At 43.7% G+C, this 17,488-nt stretch overlaps 1 protein-coding gene across 4 annotated transcripts in view; it reads right to left on the bottom strand.

Moving 5' to 3' along the window:
• LOC148453573 (uncharacterized) overlaps window positions 1–17,488 on the bottom strand; it is a 286,887-nt gene that overhangs the window by 143,332 nt on the left and 126,067 nt on the right. Inside the window, exons 8-9 of one of the 4 annotated variants that reach the window (XM_088461959.1) lie at window positions 13,852–14,067; window positions 13,075–13,614 (exon numbers count right to left, since the gene is read on the bottom strand). In XM_088461959.1, coding sequence (XP_088318085.1) covers window positions 13,075–13,614; window positions 13,852–14,067 — 756 coding nt within the window. Of the gene's footprint in view, window positions 1–12,922; window positions 13,816–13,851; window positions 14,068–17,488 lie in introns of those variants that run through there. The other 3 variants (XM_088461958.1, XM_088461957.1, XM_088461961.1) reach the window with 3 other exon arrangements.

Here is a 17,488-nt window from a genome sequence, read left to right as displayed (position 1 = left end):
AATAATTGAAGGCCTTACAAAGCCTCTGCTGGTTCCTCTGAAGGTCTAGCAGCTTTCAATAGTACCTCCTTCATATGAAAGAAATGCATCCGCATTAATACATCCCTGGATGCACCCACCGGAGCACTTCGGCTTTCGGGAGTCGAATGCGATCAATAAGGTCATCTGATCGCGCATCAGACAGGAGCTTCCGAAATAAATTCAATGTAAGTTTGTGGAGACTACTATTCGAAACTGTTTCAGGAACTCCTCGGAGTTTAATATTGTTGTGTCTTGATCTGTCCTCTAAATCTCCGCCTTTCTCACGAAGAGCAGTAATTTCAGTTTGGAGAGACTCCTGCTGAACAATGAGGTCATTGTGTGACCCGACTACCTCTTCCATTTTATTTTCAAGGTTATTTGTTCGATCACCGAGGTCGTCAATTGACAAGCTTGAAGAGTGGCACGGAATTCTGCCGCAACCTCTACTTTAAATTGTGAGAGAAGTAGTTTCATGGTGCCGAGAGTCACAATCTTTAGAGGAACTCAGTGCAGAATCGGTATGAGTAGGGGAGGAACTTGTATTAGATGGAGTAGCCAATTTAGTTTTCTGGGAAGCCAACTTCTCCATCCCGACAGCTTTAACGGATTGAGAGGGTTTGAAAAAAGCTATTTTTAAGACAGATTTAGATACTTTAACTTTTTTCAGGCCCATAGTAAAATCCAGCTTAATCTCTCTTGATAAGAAAATATGTATGTTCCACTTGTCTCACAAAAGTGTTAGGCCATTGAGATATCAAGGGTGACAGAGGACATAGAATTTTATTTTTCAGGCATATAGAACTGCATCAGTATGCCATATCTTATACGTTGAGGCCACCAGAGGGAGCTCACACCTCTTACAGCTGTTTCTATGGAGAAGATTGCAGAGGATGAAAGTGAAAATGAAAATAAAGATGGCCGCCTGTCTTCTCTTAAGCGTAGGAGACAGGTAAATAAAGCCTCCCACATGCAGCCCTCCAGGGGGCAGAATACCAGCCAGTATTAAGGATTCTGGGGAGTTTTACAGGGTACTCACCTGCCTCAGCCTTTGCTCAGCTCCGTCCGGCCGGTCTGCATCACATGACTTGCGGCTCAGATCAGCGCCTCAGGCAAGTCCAGGGATGTGCAGAGCCAGCTAGGCCCCACTGCGTGGGGGTCGATCGGTCACCAGCGAGCACCCGCGGCAGCTCCACTTGGTCACCAGAGGTTCACAGGAGGTAAGTGTGTGCAGTTTAGCCGGCTGGATCAGCCACTTGGTCGCTGGAAATAGAGAGTGATGCAGGAGCTCTGAAAAGGTCCATCCACACTCTTAGGCTGCCAGTCCACAGCCCCAGAGAGTGCTCTTTTACTGCTGCTACTCATTACAGTGGATGGCGTCTTACCGGGACTTATGTGGACTCGTCTACAGTGAACCTTATTGTAGGGTAACCTTTAATCACTCTAATTTGGAGATAGCTAATTCCACGGTCATAATTATATGCTAAATGCTGTGTGGTATATATTGATAATCCTATACTAGGTGTAGATAGCATACATTATACAATATTGCCTCATTGGCTCTACGTTTTACATTTGCTGGTTTCTTAAGTGTAAGCAGGATAGGTATTGTTAGCCTTCTGGGCTTCTTCTAGGTAGAACTCATTTATGTGCCTCACTACCCCCATCAGGTGGCCATAAATAATAGTTACATCGCTGGCAACTATTCCTGTATAACCTGCATAACTCAAAAAGTGCACTGAGGCGACATCTAGTGGAAGCCATGTAACATAACATCTTGACAAGTTTCATCTATAATTGGTGCATTATATTTTCTGTTTCACACATATCCACTCCTTAATGCTCAATATCTCTGCGCTAACTGTACGCAGCATTACATTGTCAAGAACTGTTGATGACTCCTGAGGCTTGGGTTTATTAAGTCTCACTGTATCTCTAAGTGTACGATTTTGAGGCACTCCTTTCCAACACTTGTCACATCTCCACACTAAGTCACATCTCATTGCTCCACTATAGGAGTACTTGTGGTGATTATCTGGAATATATTTTGCTTTTAAAATACTCTCTACTCTAGATAATTTGTTCATTACATATCACTAACTAGGATAAGCTGTCTCTTAGAACCTCTGAAAATTTTGTTCAACAAATAGTGACACTATCTTAGGTTTCCAGATTCATACCCTGTAGATGATACAGATGTAACCATGTCTCCGTGATGTATTGGGAAATGTGGGGGTATGATTTAACAATTTGGTAAATACTCAGTATCGTGTGGTGGTGACGTTCTTTATTATACCATAAGTTCAGAGATAAGCTGCACAGTCAAACTCTGGTGCATCATCCTTTTGGTAAGCCCTTAGTGGGGCATGGATAGATTTAAAAAAAATTATATTATCCTTGAAGTGGCCTTTCCAGATCTGCATTCATTTGCCATATATCAAACGTGACAGTTGTGATTTATTTTCTTATTCAGTACTCTGATAATGCTTTAGGAGACATTTTCCTTTGTATTGCATGTGAGAAATGGATACATACTGTCAAAGGTCATCCTCTAACAGATCTCAGACTTCTGCTAACACACCCAAAATGGGGAAGGCTAAACAAAATATGGGTCGCTCTAACCCTCCATCCCCCCATTTGTGATCCCTCCCTGAGCGCACCCTCTCCTCCTGATATTGCTGCTAGACAACCCTCAGCTACTGAAACTGCCCAAGAAATTAAAAAAATTCTCATGCCATTAATTGATAAAAAGTTTGAGGCATTACAATCTGCATTTGATGCTGCACTAGCTAAAATTGACACTAACACAACCCGTATTACCTCCTTAGAACAGAGGACCGTGATTCTGAGGATCGCACTAAGGGCCTGATTCAGAGCCGTACGCAAAAAGCGTGTGCTCGCTCTGAATCAGGGCGGCCGCTTTTTAAAAAAAAAATCTGGCCTCCTGACCGCTCGCATAGCTGTGGGTGACCACCCACAGCTTTTGAGAGCGGCCAGGTGATGGTCGCGATGGTCGAGAAAATCGCAACCATCGGGCTTGCAACAAGACCCTTGTGGTAGGGTCTCGTTCTCGCAAGCCCCAGTGAGTTTTTGGCTCTAATAGAGCCGGAAGCTCACCCACTGACATCACTCCTGATGTCAGTGGGGCTAACCCCAAATGGCAGGCGTTCCTTTGGGAACGCCTCCGTTTGGCCAGCCACCCCCCTGCCCGCCTCCAAAACGGGCGAGCTGTCGATCAACATCGACAGCCGCCCCTTTTGGATGCGAACGCTGGAGCGAGTGACTCCTCACTCGCTCCGGGGCTCACACACGCGCAGTGCGCAAGCCACGCATGCCGTGCGCATGGGCGGGGTGCGCACTGTGCGTGCTGAGCCCCGGAGCGAATGAGGAGTCACTCACTCTGGCGCTCGCATCCAAAAGTGCTCGCATCCAAACAATCGACCCGCTTGTGAGCGGGTCTGAATCAGGCCCTAATTCCCTACAAAATCTGGTGGATGCTCAGGCCACCTCTATGCAATCTCTCCAGTCTAAGGTTGACAACCTAGAAAACCATCATAGGCGTAACAACCTCCATTTTGTTGGCATACCCGAAACAGTTAAGGGACTCCAACTTATTGAATTCCTTACGACTGCCCTCCCTAGAGAATTGCAGATTTTGGGTAATTCCTCATTACCACATGCCGAATGGGCTCATCTCATTGGCCCTGAAAGGCCTAATTCCACTACTAGACCCCGTCCAATGATAGCAAAATTCCTTGACCATCGTATGAAAGAGGAAATCTTGAGTGCCTATCATAGAGCCCAACAATTGGAGATTGAAGGATCTCGCATTTTGATCTTTCAAGACTTTTCGGCTTCTGTTTCACAAAAGTGAAAAGTATTTGCTGATATATGTAAACTGCTCCATGACTATAACAAATGCTTTAAACTCATGTACCCTGCCAAGTTACGGGTGCAGAATAATGGCCAAACCCTTTATTTTTCTGACCCAATTGTGGCCAGAACCCACTTCACCCGGGTTCTCAATGTAGCTGGTTCACCTCACCACTGAGATGTCTTTAACTATAATATTGTTTGAATTAATGATTGTCACGTTGTCAATATAGTAAGGCCACTTGGATTGTCCTTATTTTTCTATTAAACATGATTCTCTATGTTTGTTTATTTTTGGTTGTTTGCTCACTGACAGTGATACTCACCCTACATTTGTTTGGTATTGGAAAGTTTCAAAAACATGTTTTGAAGTGTTTTGTGTCCATTGCTCATGTACTGCTGGTGCTCACCTTCTCCCCCTCGCCCCCGTTTTTTTTTTTTACTTTTTGCTGCAACTGGTCAACCCCTTCTGCTGGCTGAGACAGAAGGGTCATTTACTTGTGGTTTATATCCTTGTTTTCAAATTTCACTAAGTTGGGTATAGGATAAATGTCATCAAGCCTCAATACTGACCCTATTTCTACTGCCTTAACCCACTTTAAACTGATTTCCTGGAACGTGGGGGGTTTTAACTCCCCTGTCAAAAGAAAGAAACATTTATGTAAGTTCCGCCTGAGGTCATATTCCTACAAGAGACTCACTGGGAAGCTGGAGGCGATTCTACACTATGGGCCCCCTGGTTGGGAGAATGTGTTTCCTCTAAATTTCAGAGAAAGACAAGGGGAGTCTCCATTCTATTTCACAAAGATGTTCAATACACTATTACATCCATGGATTTAGGCCCGGAGGGGGCTATTTACTATTGGATGCAACAATTTGGGATACGAATTACACTCTAGTCAATTTATACGCACCAAATGTGTCCACTTCCAAGTTTTTACATGCCATCACACAGCTTCTGGCTCAGCGGCAAAATGGCTTCCTGATCATGGGGTTTGACTTTAACTCAGTAGATAACTCTTCCTTGGATAAATAACCTCCTTCTAGACACCCTACCTTGCCTTTATATAGACAGATGCAATTTCTAAAAACTACTCTTTAGCTCACTGATATCTGGCGCCTTCTTAATTCCTCTGATCGTTCTTTTACTTTCTTCTCTGTGGTACATAGTTCCTGGTCATGTATTGATGCATTTCTAATAGGGGATGCATTGGTCTCGCATACACACCAGACTGACATACACAATATTGTCATTTCCGACCATGCTTCTATCTCCCTTACGCTCACTAAGCCTACTCTTACAGGGGGATTCCGTCCATGGCGATTTACGTCTTATTTCTACACTTCAGATGACTTTCGTAACTTCCTCATTCATTGTTGGGTGACCTATTCTGATGATAACATTGATTTCTGGGATAGGCCTGCCACATTTTGGGGGGCCTCCAAAGCTACTATGAGAGGGTCACATTATTGACCATGTCTCTCGGCAGAAAAATAAATCTTCCTCTCAATATCAAAGTCTACATAGTTCTCTGACTAATGCAATGTGTGCTTATTTGGAAACTCCCTCTCATGACACAGAAATGGCATATACCGGGCGAGGCAGTCATTTAATGACTTTTTGCTGACGCAGGTGAAGCGTGATTTAACTTTCTCAAAGTTTAAATATTTTCGCTGGGGCATTAAAACAGGCCAATTATTGGCCAATATGTCTAAAACAGGGGCTCCCAGGAGACTGATCACAGCAACTAAAGATCCCAATTCCACCCTTGTTGATGCCTCTACTTCTCGTATCCTTCAACATTTTGAGGCCTACTATTCTAATTTATATGATGCCCATCCATTTGATCAAACTCTTCATGACCGTTTAATGTATGAGGCGACTCTCCCCCCATTGTCCCCTTCTGATAGTCAAACACTGCAACAGAAAATCACATTGGAGGAATTAACACACGTAATTTCTACTTTAAAATTACACAAATCCCCGGGTCCGGATGGACTCTCCAATGAATACTATAAAATACTAAAAGGACATATAGGTCCTGCTTTACTTGAATTATTCAACAACATTCTTAGCAGTAGCTCAGCTTTCCCACATTGTAATGATGCATATACAGTGTTGATCCCTAAGCCACATCGAGATCCCAAATCAATAGACTCTTACAGACCCATAACATTGTTAAATACGGATATTAAGTTACTTGGTAAAATAATGGTTGAAAATAATATATATGTAACACTTTTCCCTACACAGGATATATCCAGCCATCCTACCCTGATCCGCTATGATGTATGAACTCTTTAGCCATGTTGAGAGATATCCAGCCACCCTACCATGTTCCGCTATGATGTATGAACTCTTTGCCCATTTTGAGAGATATCCAGCCATCCTACCCTGTGTTCTGCTATGATGTGTAAACTCTTTTTGGCCATCTGAAAGAGAAAAAGTGCTTTGGGGATAACCCTGATCAGCTGACCATCACAGGGAAGGAATTAACTCTGCCCCTAGTAATACCCCACTCCAGATTGGCTTAGATGAAATGGCAATCAGACGAGACTGACCAGTCACAGGACAGCCGGTACTACTAGAGCCCAGCTCTCATACACAGTGCCAACAACTTAGCTGACAAAGCCTCTGGCAAAACACAAGTCAGCCAGTCAGATAGAGGGTACCTCAATGCGCACTGCGGATCCCCACACCGCAAACCTATTCCTTGGGAGAGATCAGCTACCAGAATCTTTTACTTTATCTTCTCACTGCTCTCTCATTAGTTGCCGGTCACCTAATTCCCTGCGCTACCTCGTGCATCAGGGATGTCAGAGTGTCCAGGCACTAACAGCAGAAGCCGTCTGCACTGTTCTCTATGTGCCAGTGACTCTCATTCTTCCTCCTATACTCAGTAAGACATTGGAAAGTAGATCCCTGACCTATAAGTGCACAGCCTCCTGATTTTCACATCTGATAAATTAAAAAGGTTTATATCGTATTCTCCCGGGTAGAATGGAGGTATGCCTCTATTATATATCCATTGAGATAACTAATTGGGATGGGTTCCTGGGGAACAGCTGTTTAATATATTGTGTATTTTGCACCTTTGTTTATTGTTTTATTCTTGCCTTTGTCACACATGAGGGTCCCTCCCTGATGCACTTTGTGTCATGTCTCTCAGTGTTTGCCTATGTAAGCCCACTACTGCCAAAGGTACACATACATTGCAGATGCTTGCTGATTGCTATTGCATGTATATACTTTTGTGTTACCTGTGTATCAGGATAGTGCATATAAGGACTATCACCAATTTGGGCTTATTATACTTGTTGTGATGTACATAACATAATATGTTATTATAGCAAACTGCTGATATGTGCAAATGAGTCTGTTCTTTTCTAGTATATAATTGCAGTGCATACGGGACCAATTGTGATATCTCTCATTTGTACAGTGGCTTAGCTGAGTGTAACCTGTTGTGGGTGTGTGACATGTGATATCTCTCATTTGTACAGCAGCTTAGCTGAGAGTAACCTGTTGTTGGTGTGACATGTGATATCTCTCATTTGTACAGCGGCTTAGCTGAGTGTAACCTGTTGTGGGTGTGTGACATGTGATATCTCTCATTTGTACAGTGGCTTAGCTGAGCGTAACCTGTTGTGGGTGTGACGTGTGATATCTCTCATTTGTACAGCGGCTTAGCTGAGTGTAACCTGTTGTGGGTGTGTGACATGTGATATCTCTCATTTGTACAGCACCTTAGCTGAGCGTAACCTGTTGTGGGTGTGTGACTTGTGATATCTCTCATTTGTACAGCGGCTTAGCTGACCATAACCTGTTGTGGGTGTGTGACATGTGATATCTCTCATTTGTACAGTGGCTTAGCTGAGTGTAACCTGTTGTGGGTGTGTGACTTGTGATATCTCTAATTTGTACAGCGGCTTAGCTGAGCGTAACCTGTTGTGGGTGTGTGACGTGATATTTCTCATTTGTACAGCGGCTTAGGTGAGTGTAACCTGTTGTGGGTGTGATATCTCATTTGTACAGCGGCTTAGCTGAGTGTAACCTGTTGTGGGTGTGTGACATGTGATTACTCTGCTTTATTTATCTATTATATACTTACACCTTACAATGTAACAAGAAGGTTTTGACTGTTTGCATAAACATACTGTATCTATACATATACTACTGCTGATAGTAACCCAGCCGCACATGGTCTAGACCGGTATATCATATCCTTAATAGACACTAATAGTGGCATTATCAGTATGTGACTAATTCATCTATAATCCAGTGCATAGATGCAGATATTATTATTGTTTTCTGTGCACACTAGTCTCTGTTGTTAATATGTGTCATGCCGTAATTATTTTATACCAATAAAAGGTATGTATTAATATATAAACCTTCCCCTTCACTTTCCCCTTACCATAGGAGTTATTTTCTTTTCTCTCTCCCTTATATACAGTATATACACTAGGGAGAACCTCCTTACACCCACCCAACCCAAGTCTGTGTGATATTTTGAACCATATCTCCTGCGCAATGATCTCATCTTCCCCTTCCCTACATGTATATAGATTATCTCCAAGCGCTACTGTCCCCGGCCAATCAAATCCTTTTAGGCGTGACCCTGGTAATCAAGACCCAGGTCGCACCTCTCAGACTTTAGCTGGGTCTTTGACCTGGGTTGTAAGTCCCGGAAGAAACCGATAAGGACCATGGTTGCAGACCCAGGACTGTCAACCATGGTCAGATCTTTCACACATATGCCAGACCTGGGTCAATGCGCATTCACATGCAAACAATTGTGGTTTTGCCTGTGTGAAATGGTTATTAAACATTTGAACAATGGAGAGGGTTTGTGAGAATAAGAATGCCTCCCCTATAAGTCTACTTACCTCAACTTTACCTGTCCCCCCTTCCACGCGGGAGAGTTCCTGGGGTAGAGACACAGGAGGCTACAGGGGAGGGGGGAAGCTGTGTCATTATGGCACATGGCAACAGCTTCTCATTGCCTTTCTCATCCTCTTCCCTCCAGCATACAGATGTAGTCATTACTAATTCTTCTTTCCATTATTCCCTCAGGAGAGTGAGATTCAGCTCTTGATGTCTACTACAGTGTACAGAATATTACCTTTATCAGCAGGCTGCATATGCCGCACCCTGTATATAAACCTTGGCAGGGGAGTCGTTATACCCCCTCACATATCAATGTACGGTTCCCTCTCCCCTATATAAAAATACCACTTATCAGTGTGTACTGGGAGCTGTGTTATTCCCCTCATATATCACTGTACAGTCCCCTCTCCCCTATATAATAATACCACATATCAGTGTGTGCTGGAAGATGTTATCCCCCCTCATATCACTATATGGTCCCCTCTCTTCTATATAATAATACCACATACCAGTGTGTGCTGGGAGCTGTGTTATTTCCTGTCATATATCACTGTACGGTCCCCTCTCACTATATAATAATAATAATAATACTACATATCAGTGTGTGCTGGGAGCTGTGTTATTTCCTCCCATATATCACTGTACGGTCCCCCCTATATAATAATAATACCACATATCAATGTGTGCTGGGAGCTGTGTTATTTCCCCTCATATATCACTGTACAGTCTACTCTCACTATATAACAATACCAGATATCAGTGTGTGCTGGGAGCTGTGTTATTCCCCCTCATATATCACTGTATGGTTCCCTCTCCCCTATACAATAATAACATATATCAGTGTGTGCTGGGAGCTGTGTTATCCTCCTCATATCACTGTACAATCCCCTCCCTCTATATAATAATACCACATATCAGTGTATACTGGCAGCTGTTATTCCCCCTCATATATCACTGTACAGACCCCTCTCCCTATATAATAATAATACCACATATGAGTGTGTGCTGGGAGCTGTGTTATTCCCTCTCATATGTCACAGTACGGTCCCATCTCCCCTATATAATACCATATATCAGTGTGTGCTGGGAGCTGTGTTATTCCCCCTCATATGTCACTGTACGGTCCCATCTCCCCTATATAATAATAATACCACATAGTGTGTGCTGGGAGCTGTGTCATATCATATCACTCATATCACTGTACAGTCCCCTCTCCCCCTGTATAATAAACATAATACCACACATCAGTCGTATTAAATTCACTACCCCAGTATTGAAGTTGGGAATAACTTGTACACTAGACAAAAGGTAAATCTAAATCATTTTCTTTATGTTTCTATATCAGGGAATTACAAGTCAGCAGTTATTAGCATATAGATATCACCCAGTCAGCAGCAGTGACATGTATGTCTGAGCTTCAATTCTGAAAGCTTATTATCTCATTACAACAGTCACTTTATATATAGCTCATTACAATATTCATAACTAACCAGTGCCAACATGTAATCTGTGTCCTCAATCTTCATCTTGGAGAATGTAAAGTGACATTACCCAATTCCTATTGCTTGTATGCAAATGTCCTATGCTGTAACTCAATGTCCATAGGTCCAGAGTATTCTTGGATCCCAGAAATGACTCATACATCATACAGGGGATGGGGTCTCAGCTAACACCATGCCAGTTTGGTTTGGCTCCTCTCCACAATATCAGGAAATTAAGTCACATGGTCACACGGGACTGGTTATCTCACACGCCGGATCTTACACAGCAGGATGGTCATTGTGATTGTGCTTAGTCATTAGTGTGACCAACCAGGACAGCTCTTATCTATGGGCTCTCAGATGGTCACACAGGGATGATTATCTCACATGCAGGATCTTGCACAGCAGGGTGGTCATTGTGACTGTGCTTAGTCATTGGTGTGACCCACCAGGACAGCTCAAATCTATGAGCTCTCATACGGCCACAGGTTTATATGAGTCTCAGATACATGAGTTATATATCACTCTGCTTATTGGCATCTTGTCAACTTGGAAGTGTAAAATACATAAATTTCTACAATGTGTATCTTCTATATGTTATGTTATATTAACATTAATTCTAGATCAGATATATATGGTAATATTGCCTATCAATATTTGTATCACTTATAATAATTTCAAAGTTATTTTAATAGCATAATTCACTTCATACAAATGCTTTTGATCATAAGGAAAATTATATTTTCTCCATGACAGCCATCACAGAACATGTGCACCACCGAGAGGACAACTGTCACTATTCCAGCCTTACTAACAATGTACAAAAACGTTCAGGTCAAAAAGTGTGGTATATACTAACAAACAAGTGCCACACGCAGCTGTGTTACCCCACATGGACATCAGACAGGTCCGTGCAGAGTTTGGTTTTCTTACTTGTTACCAAACTCTTTATCTCATATATTTTTGTAGATGTATAACAAAGCTTGTATTGTCCTTTCTGTGATTTCCTCACTACCAAATAATCTCCATCTCCTGACCCTGCACATTACTGGTGGTGTCACCACTGTGGGAGGTGAGACAGTGCAGGACATACTGACAATCTGTACTGATCCTACTTATCCTGTGATGTCCCTGTATTATTCCCCCATTACTACGTACCCGGCTCACATCTGTATTCTGCTGGGGATATCGGGAGCCTGATGCACCTAATGGACATTACTGTTAGTGGTTTATACCAGGACCAGCAGCTTCCTGTGTCCCAACACTAATTACATTATCTAATAATGTATAAATTACATAAGTGATAATCATTGTAATGTCCTTATCTTTTGGAATAGTGTAAATAGTAGGTTACAGAGGATCTAATTAGAAGGAACTAGACATCAGACTGCTGTAAGGAGATTAGAGATCCATTTACCAGGAAACCCAACCAGAGAATACTGGATACAGTGAGATAAAATCAGCAGTAACAGATGTCATTATATCGCCCATCTCACCCCGTCACTTACAGCCCAATCATCACATGATGTTATAGTTTCCCACTTCCCATATTACATCCCCAGCACATTGTCATGATGACAGATTAGTTATGTCCCTATATTACATCATGTGGTCTTGTTACTGTACAAATAGGCCAATAGCACAATAATATTCTAATACAGAGCTTCCCAAACTCTGCCATTACAATCCAAGTTTTAAGGATATCCATGTTTTAATCCACATTGTTAATTCAAACTGACTGAGGCACTAATTAAGTGACCTGTGCTCAAGCATGGATATCCTTAATACTTGGCCTGTAATAGTGGAGTTTGGAAAACTCTGATCTGATAGAATAAGGAAACTGAAAGCCATTACATGAGGAACGTGTTGGAGCACTATGTTGGTGACATCCGTGTGGATATATAATATAATGTAATATATTAGTGTATAGGGGCTGATTCACCAGCGGACACAATGACGATAGTTACACAGAATGAGCGAATGTTTCCCATCACACCTGCGTCTAAGTCACACTGCGCACACACAGTGATCACATTGTGATTACGGACGCACAGAGGAATACATCGCATAGTGAGTTGCAGGGTGACAGCGTTTGGGGGGAAGTAACAGGGGGGTGGACAGAAAACTGCAGGCGTGTCTGTCCGTGTGATCGCCATGTCATGGGTGTGTCTGTCCATGTTATCGCCATGTCCTGCAGGCATGTCTGTCCGTGTGATTGCCATGCCATGTGTGTGTATAAATTAGCCATAGCTATGGCAGCTGCAGCATGAGACCTCTCTGCGTGTCAGGAGAGCAGCAGTGTTTGCGGCTGGTCAGACCTGATGTAAATGCTGTGTGACTGATTGATCTGCGGCGATGGTACCGATGATTACACAGGAAGGTGACATTGGATTATAATGAGAAGGCAGCAGTGGGCGTGGTTATGGCGGCTGTACCTCAGCATTAGCATATATTAGCACCTGCGATCTGTAAGAGACGGTAGCTGCATTTGCTTCCGCTGCTGAATCAGGCCCATACTGTGAGAATGCAAATGTCATTTATCCTTCACTAAGCAGGGGCAGCAATCTAGGCTAACATTGTATTTATGCTTCTTCTGATAATTTCCAATTATATTACAATACTGCAAATATTGCTGCAATTTCTATATATTTCTAGACGCTCATACACATCGTTTTTCTCCTGTGTGACGTTTCTGATGACTAAAAAGAGCGGATTTATTTCTAAAACATTTCCCACAATCTGAGCATGGAAATGGTTTCTCATCTGTGTGACTTCTCTGATGTGTAACAAGATATGGTTTCCGTGTAAAACATTTCCCACACTCAGAGCATGAAAATGGTTTCTCACCTGTGTGAATTCTCTGATGTATAACAAGGTTTGATTTCTGTGTAAAACATTTCCCACAATCAGAGCATGGAAATGGTTTCTCACCTGTGTGACTTCTCTGATGTGTAACAAGATATGGTTTCCGTGTAAAACATTTCCCACACTCAGAACATGAAAATGGTTTCTCACCTGTGTGAATTCTCTGATGTATAACAAGATGTGATTTCTCTGTAAAACATTTCCCACACTCAGAGCATGAAAATGGTTTCTCATCTGTGTGACGTCTCTGATGTATAACAAGGTTTGATTTCTGTGTAAAACATTTCCCACAATCAGAGCATGGAAATGGTTTCTCACCTGTGTGACTTCTCTGATGTGTAACAAGATGTGATTTCTCTGTAAAACATTTCCCACACTCAGAACATGAAAATGGTTTCTCATCTGTGTGACGTCTCTGATGTTTAACAAGGTTTGATTTCTGTGTAAAACTTTTCCCACAATCAGAGCATGGAAATGGTTTCTCACCTGTGTGACTTCTCTGATGTACATCAAGTGTTCCCTGATGCAAAAAATATTTCCCACATTCAGAACATGTGTGAATCTTTGTATGTCTAGTAAGAGTTCCTTTCAGCGTAAAACATTTCCCACACTCAGAACACAGAAAAGGCCTCTCAGCTGTGTGAACTCTCTTCTGATGTATAGAAAGACTGATCTGCTTGGTAAAACCTTTCCCACATTCAGAACATAACAATGGATTATCACCTGTGTGATCTGAGCTGTGTGTAACACTACTGGGATTATCAGGGGAACATTCTTCATGGTTAGAGAGATCAGATGATATATCTGTACTGTGAGATGCTGGATGTATACTGGGGATAATGGGGTTTTCTCCTGGAGAGTCCTTTGAGAAGTTATCATCTACGTCGCCATCTGGAGATATGAGACGTCTCCCTGAGTTATTCCTGTTGCTGTGTCCATCTGTTGGGAACAATGAGAGTTATGGTAAGAACTTACCTTGGTTAACGCTTGGTTTCGAAGTCCATAGGGTCTAGAGGGAGACCTTGGGGTATAGCTGGATCTGAATCCCAGGCACCACGCAGTTAAAAGCTTTGCTCCCAGGATGCACTTGACCATCCTCCTCTATACCCCGCCCCTAAGGCACCTCAGTTGGTAAGTAGCCAAGGGCAGGAGGAGGAAAAAGAGAGAAGGAAGACTGGAACACTCGAAAATCACACTCACAGAGAAGGAGACGGAAAACAGGTGACCAACATGAGAACCCACATGAAGCCAGGTGCGTCATGGCGGGTGCCATGTAGACGCTATGGACTTCAAAGAAAGAGTTAACCAAAGTTTGTTCTTACCATAACTCTCATTTTCTTCTTCAGGATCCAAAGGCTCTACAGGGGGACTGCCCACGAGGGGCCCACAAACCGAGTAGAATGAGCTTTAACAGAAGCCGGAACAGGCAGGCTTGCCTTTTGTGTAAGCCTCTGGAGACAGTTATACGAAGCCATCTAGCCAATGTTTGTTTGTTGGCTGCCCATCCCTTTTTGTGAAATCCAAAGAGCATAAATAAGAATTCCAATTTACGAAGGGAACTGGTCTGGTCAACATAAATTTTGAGAGCACGGACCACATCCAAGGAGGTCTCACCCACTGAGGGGTCAGGTGACAGAGAGGCCGGTCCTATAATTTCCTGATTAATGTGGAAATTAGAAAACGCTTTAGGGAGAAACTCAGGGCGAGTGCGAAGCACAGCCTTATCCTGGTGAAATATCAGAAATGGAGAACAACAGGAGAGAACCCACAATTCTGACACCCTCCTGGCAGATGCATTTGCCAGAAGAAAAAGAGTATTAGCCGTTAACCACTTAATTTCCACCGAATCTAGTGGTTCAAATGGAGGGCTTGAAGAACTACCGCCAAATCCCAAGGAGCCACTGGAGGGACAAAGGGAGGTTGAATCTGGAGAACACCCTGGCAAAAGGTGTGGATATCCAGGAGCAGAGCTATCCTTCGTTGGAACCACACAGATAGTGCAGAGACATGCACTTTCAACGAGGCCAGGGCGGAGGTACAAACCAGATTGAAGGAATGCTAATATTATGGAAATACGAAACACTTGAGGGTCGAATGCCTTGTGCGATACCACTAAGAATATGTATGCCACACTCTGTGGTAGATCCTGGCTTAAGTGCTCGAAGCATCATGCTGATGACCGAGCTAGAGAATCCCTCAGACCTTAAAATGGATATCTCAAGATCCACACCGCCAAGGACAGATGATCCAGGTCTGGGTAAAGACAAGGACCCCGAAACAACAGGTCCGGGCGTTGAGGCAGCAGGAACGGAGTGTCGATGGAGAGACTCCGAAGATCTGATTACCAATGACGTCTGGTCAAAGCTGGAGCCACCAGCAGGACCATGCCTCCGTCTTGCTTGAAATTCCAAAGAACCCTAGGAACCAGGAATACTGGAGGAAACAGGTACGCAAACTGGAAGGTCCACTTCACTGACAGAGCGTCCACTAAGCTTGCCTCGGCATCTCTTGTCTTGGACCCGTACACTGGCAACTTGTGATTGTGACGGGAGGCTATGAGGTCCATCTCTGGGAGGTCCCATTTGTCCACTAGGAGTTGAAACACCTCTTGGTGAAGAGATCATTCCCCTTCTATGCACGGTTGTGACGGCTGAGGAAGTCCGCTTCCCAATGAGGACTCCCGGAATGAACACTGCCGAGATGGCCAGGAAGTGACTCTCTGCCCAAGTCAGGATGCGTGACACTTCTGTCATTGCTGCCCAACTTCGAGTGCCTCCTGGATGGTTGAAATAAGCCACCGTGGTGGCATTGTCGGACTGAACCTGCACAGCTTTTCCGTGAAATATGTGTGTTGTCATCCTGAGGGGCCTGTACACAGCCCGAAGTTCCAATATGTTGATTGGAAGGAAAGCTTCATCCGCTGTCCAATGGCTCTGAAACAAGTGCGGGCCATTCACCGTGCCCCATCCCCGGAGACTGGCATCTGTTGTGAGAAGTACCCAGTCCGGGATCCAAAAGGGGCAACCCTTGGTGAGATGATTTGTCTGTAGCCACCAAGGCAGAGACAGGCGCACCAGCATCTGAGTCCTGATTTGGTGGGGTAATCCATTCCACTTGGATAGTATCAGTCCCTGCAGGGGCCTTGAATGGAACTGGGCGTATTCCACCACGTCGGATGTGGACACCATGGATCCTAGAACCTGCATTGCCGAGTGTACCTACACCAGGCGAAAGAGCAGGCAATTGCGCACTCACAGTTGCAGAGAGATCTTTTCGGTAGTTAGAAAAATCCTCTGCTGATGAGAATCCAGAAAGGCTCCCAAATTAACCATTCTCTGTGAGGGAATGAGGACTTTTTCCAATTGATCAGCCACCCGTGTGCTTGTAGACAAGCGATCGGCAGGTGCAACTGTTGCTGAAGTACCTCTGGAGAGCCCGCCAACTACAGGTGGTCGTCTAGGTACGGCAGGAGTTGTATACCCTGACTCCGTAGGTGGGCTGCCATGACCGCCATAATTTTGGTAAATACCCTTGGAGCCGTGGAAAGGCCAAAGGGCAGCGCCCGAAACAGGAAGTGTTGTTGCAGTATAGTAAAACACAGATAATGCTGGTGGGAAGGCATTATGGGGACATGTAGATATGCATCCTGAATGTCCAGTGATACCATGTAATCCTCAGGTTCCATAGCCAGTATGATGGATCGTAAAGTTTACATCCTGAACCTGGGTACCACCCGGAGGAACTTGTTCACAGATATGAGGTTGAGGATAGGCCGGCCCATTCGGCTTTTGAACCAGAAAGAGTACAGTAGTAACCAGTCCCGCGCTGAGATAGTGGAACTGTAACAATAACCTCTGCTTTCAGCAAGGATTCTATGGCTTCCTGAATCTGTAAGGCCTTGGTCTTGTCTAGAAGAGGGCTCCTGCAGAAAAACTGGTGGGGAGGTCTTTGATGAAAATGAGAGACCACTACTTTTACCCATGCATCCTTGGTTGGGTGACACCAGTACTGGGCAAACTGAAGAAGTCGGCCTCCCTCCCTGGGATCCCCCAGAGGGAGGCCCGTCCCATCAGGCTGAGGGCTTATCCTCTGTCTGGCACCCCAGGCCTGTTTCTAAAGCTGCATACACAACCATTTTTTGAACGATTATCGTTAAACGATATTGTTTGATGATAATCGTTTGAAATATCGTTCACTTTCTGAGTCAAACGATGAACGATCATCGTTCATGAGCGTTCACGTTTGTAGTTCAGTCAGACTTGTCAACTCAACGATTTTCATTAAGGGAATATGCAAAAATCGTTTGTAGTTAAAAAAAATCGTTCATTACACTTTAAAAAATCTGACAGATAATCTAACA

This window comes from Taudactylus pleione, unplaced genomic scaffold (genome assembly GCF_031769625.1).
Source record: "Taudactylus pleione unplaced genomic scaffold, aTauple2 ptg001127l, whole genome shotgun sequence".
Lineage (NCBI taxonomy): Eukaryota > Metazoa > Chordata > Amphibia > Anura > Myobatrachidae > Taudactylus > Taudactylus pleione.
This window is presented reverse-complemented; position numbering and strand designations above follow the sequence as displayed.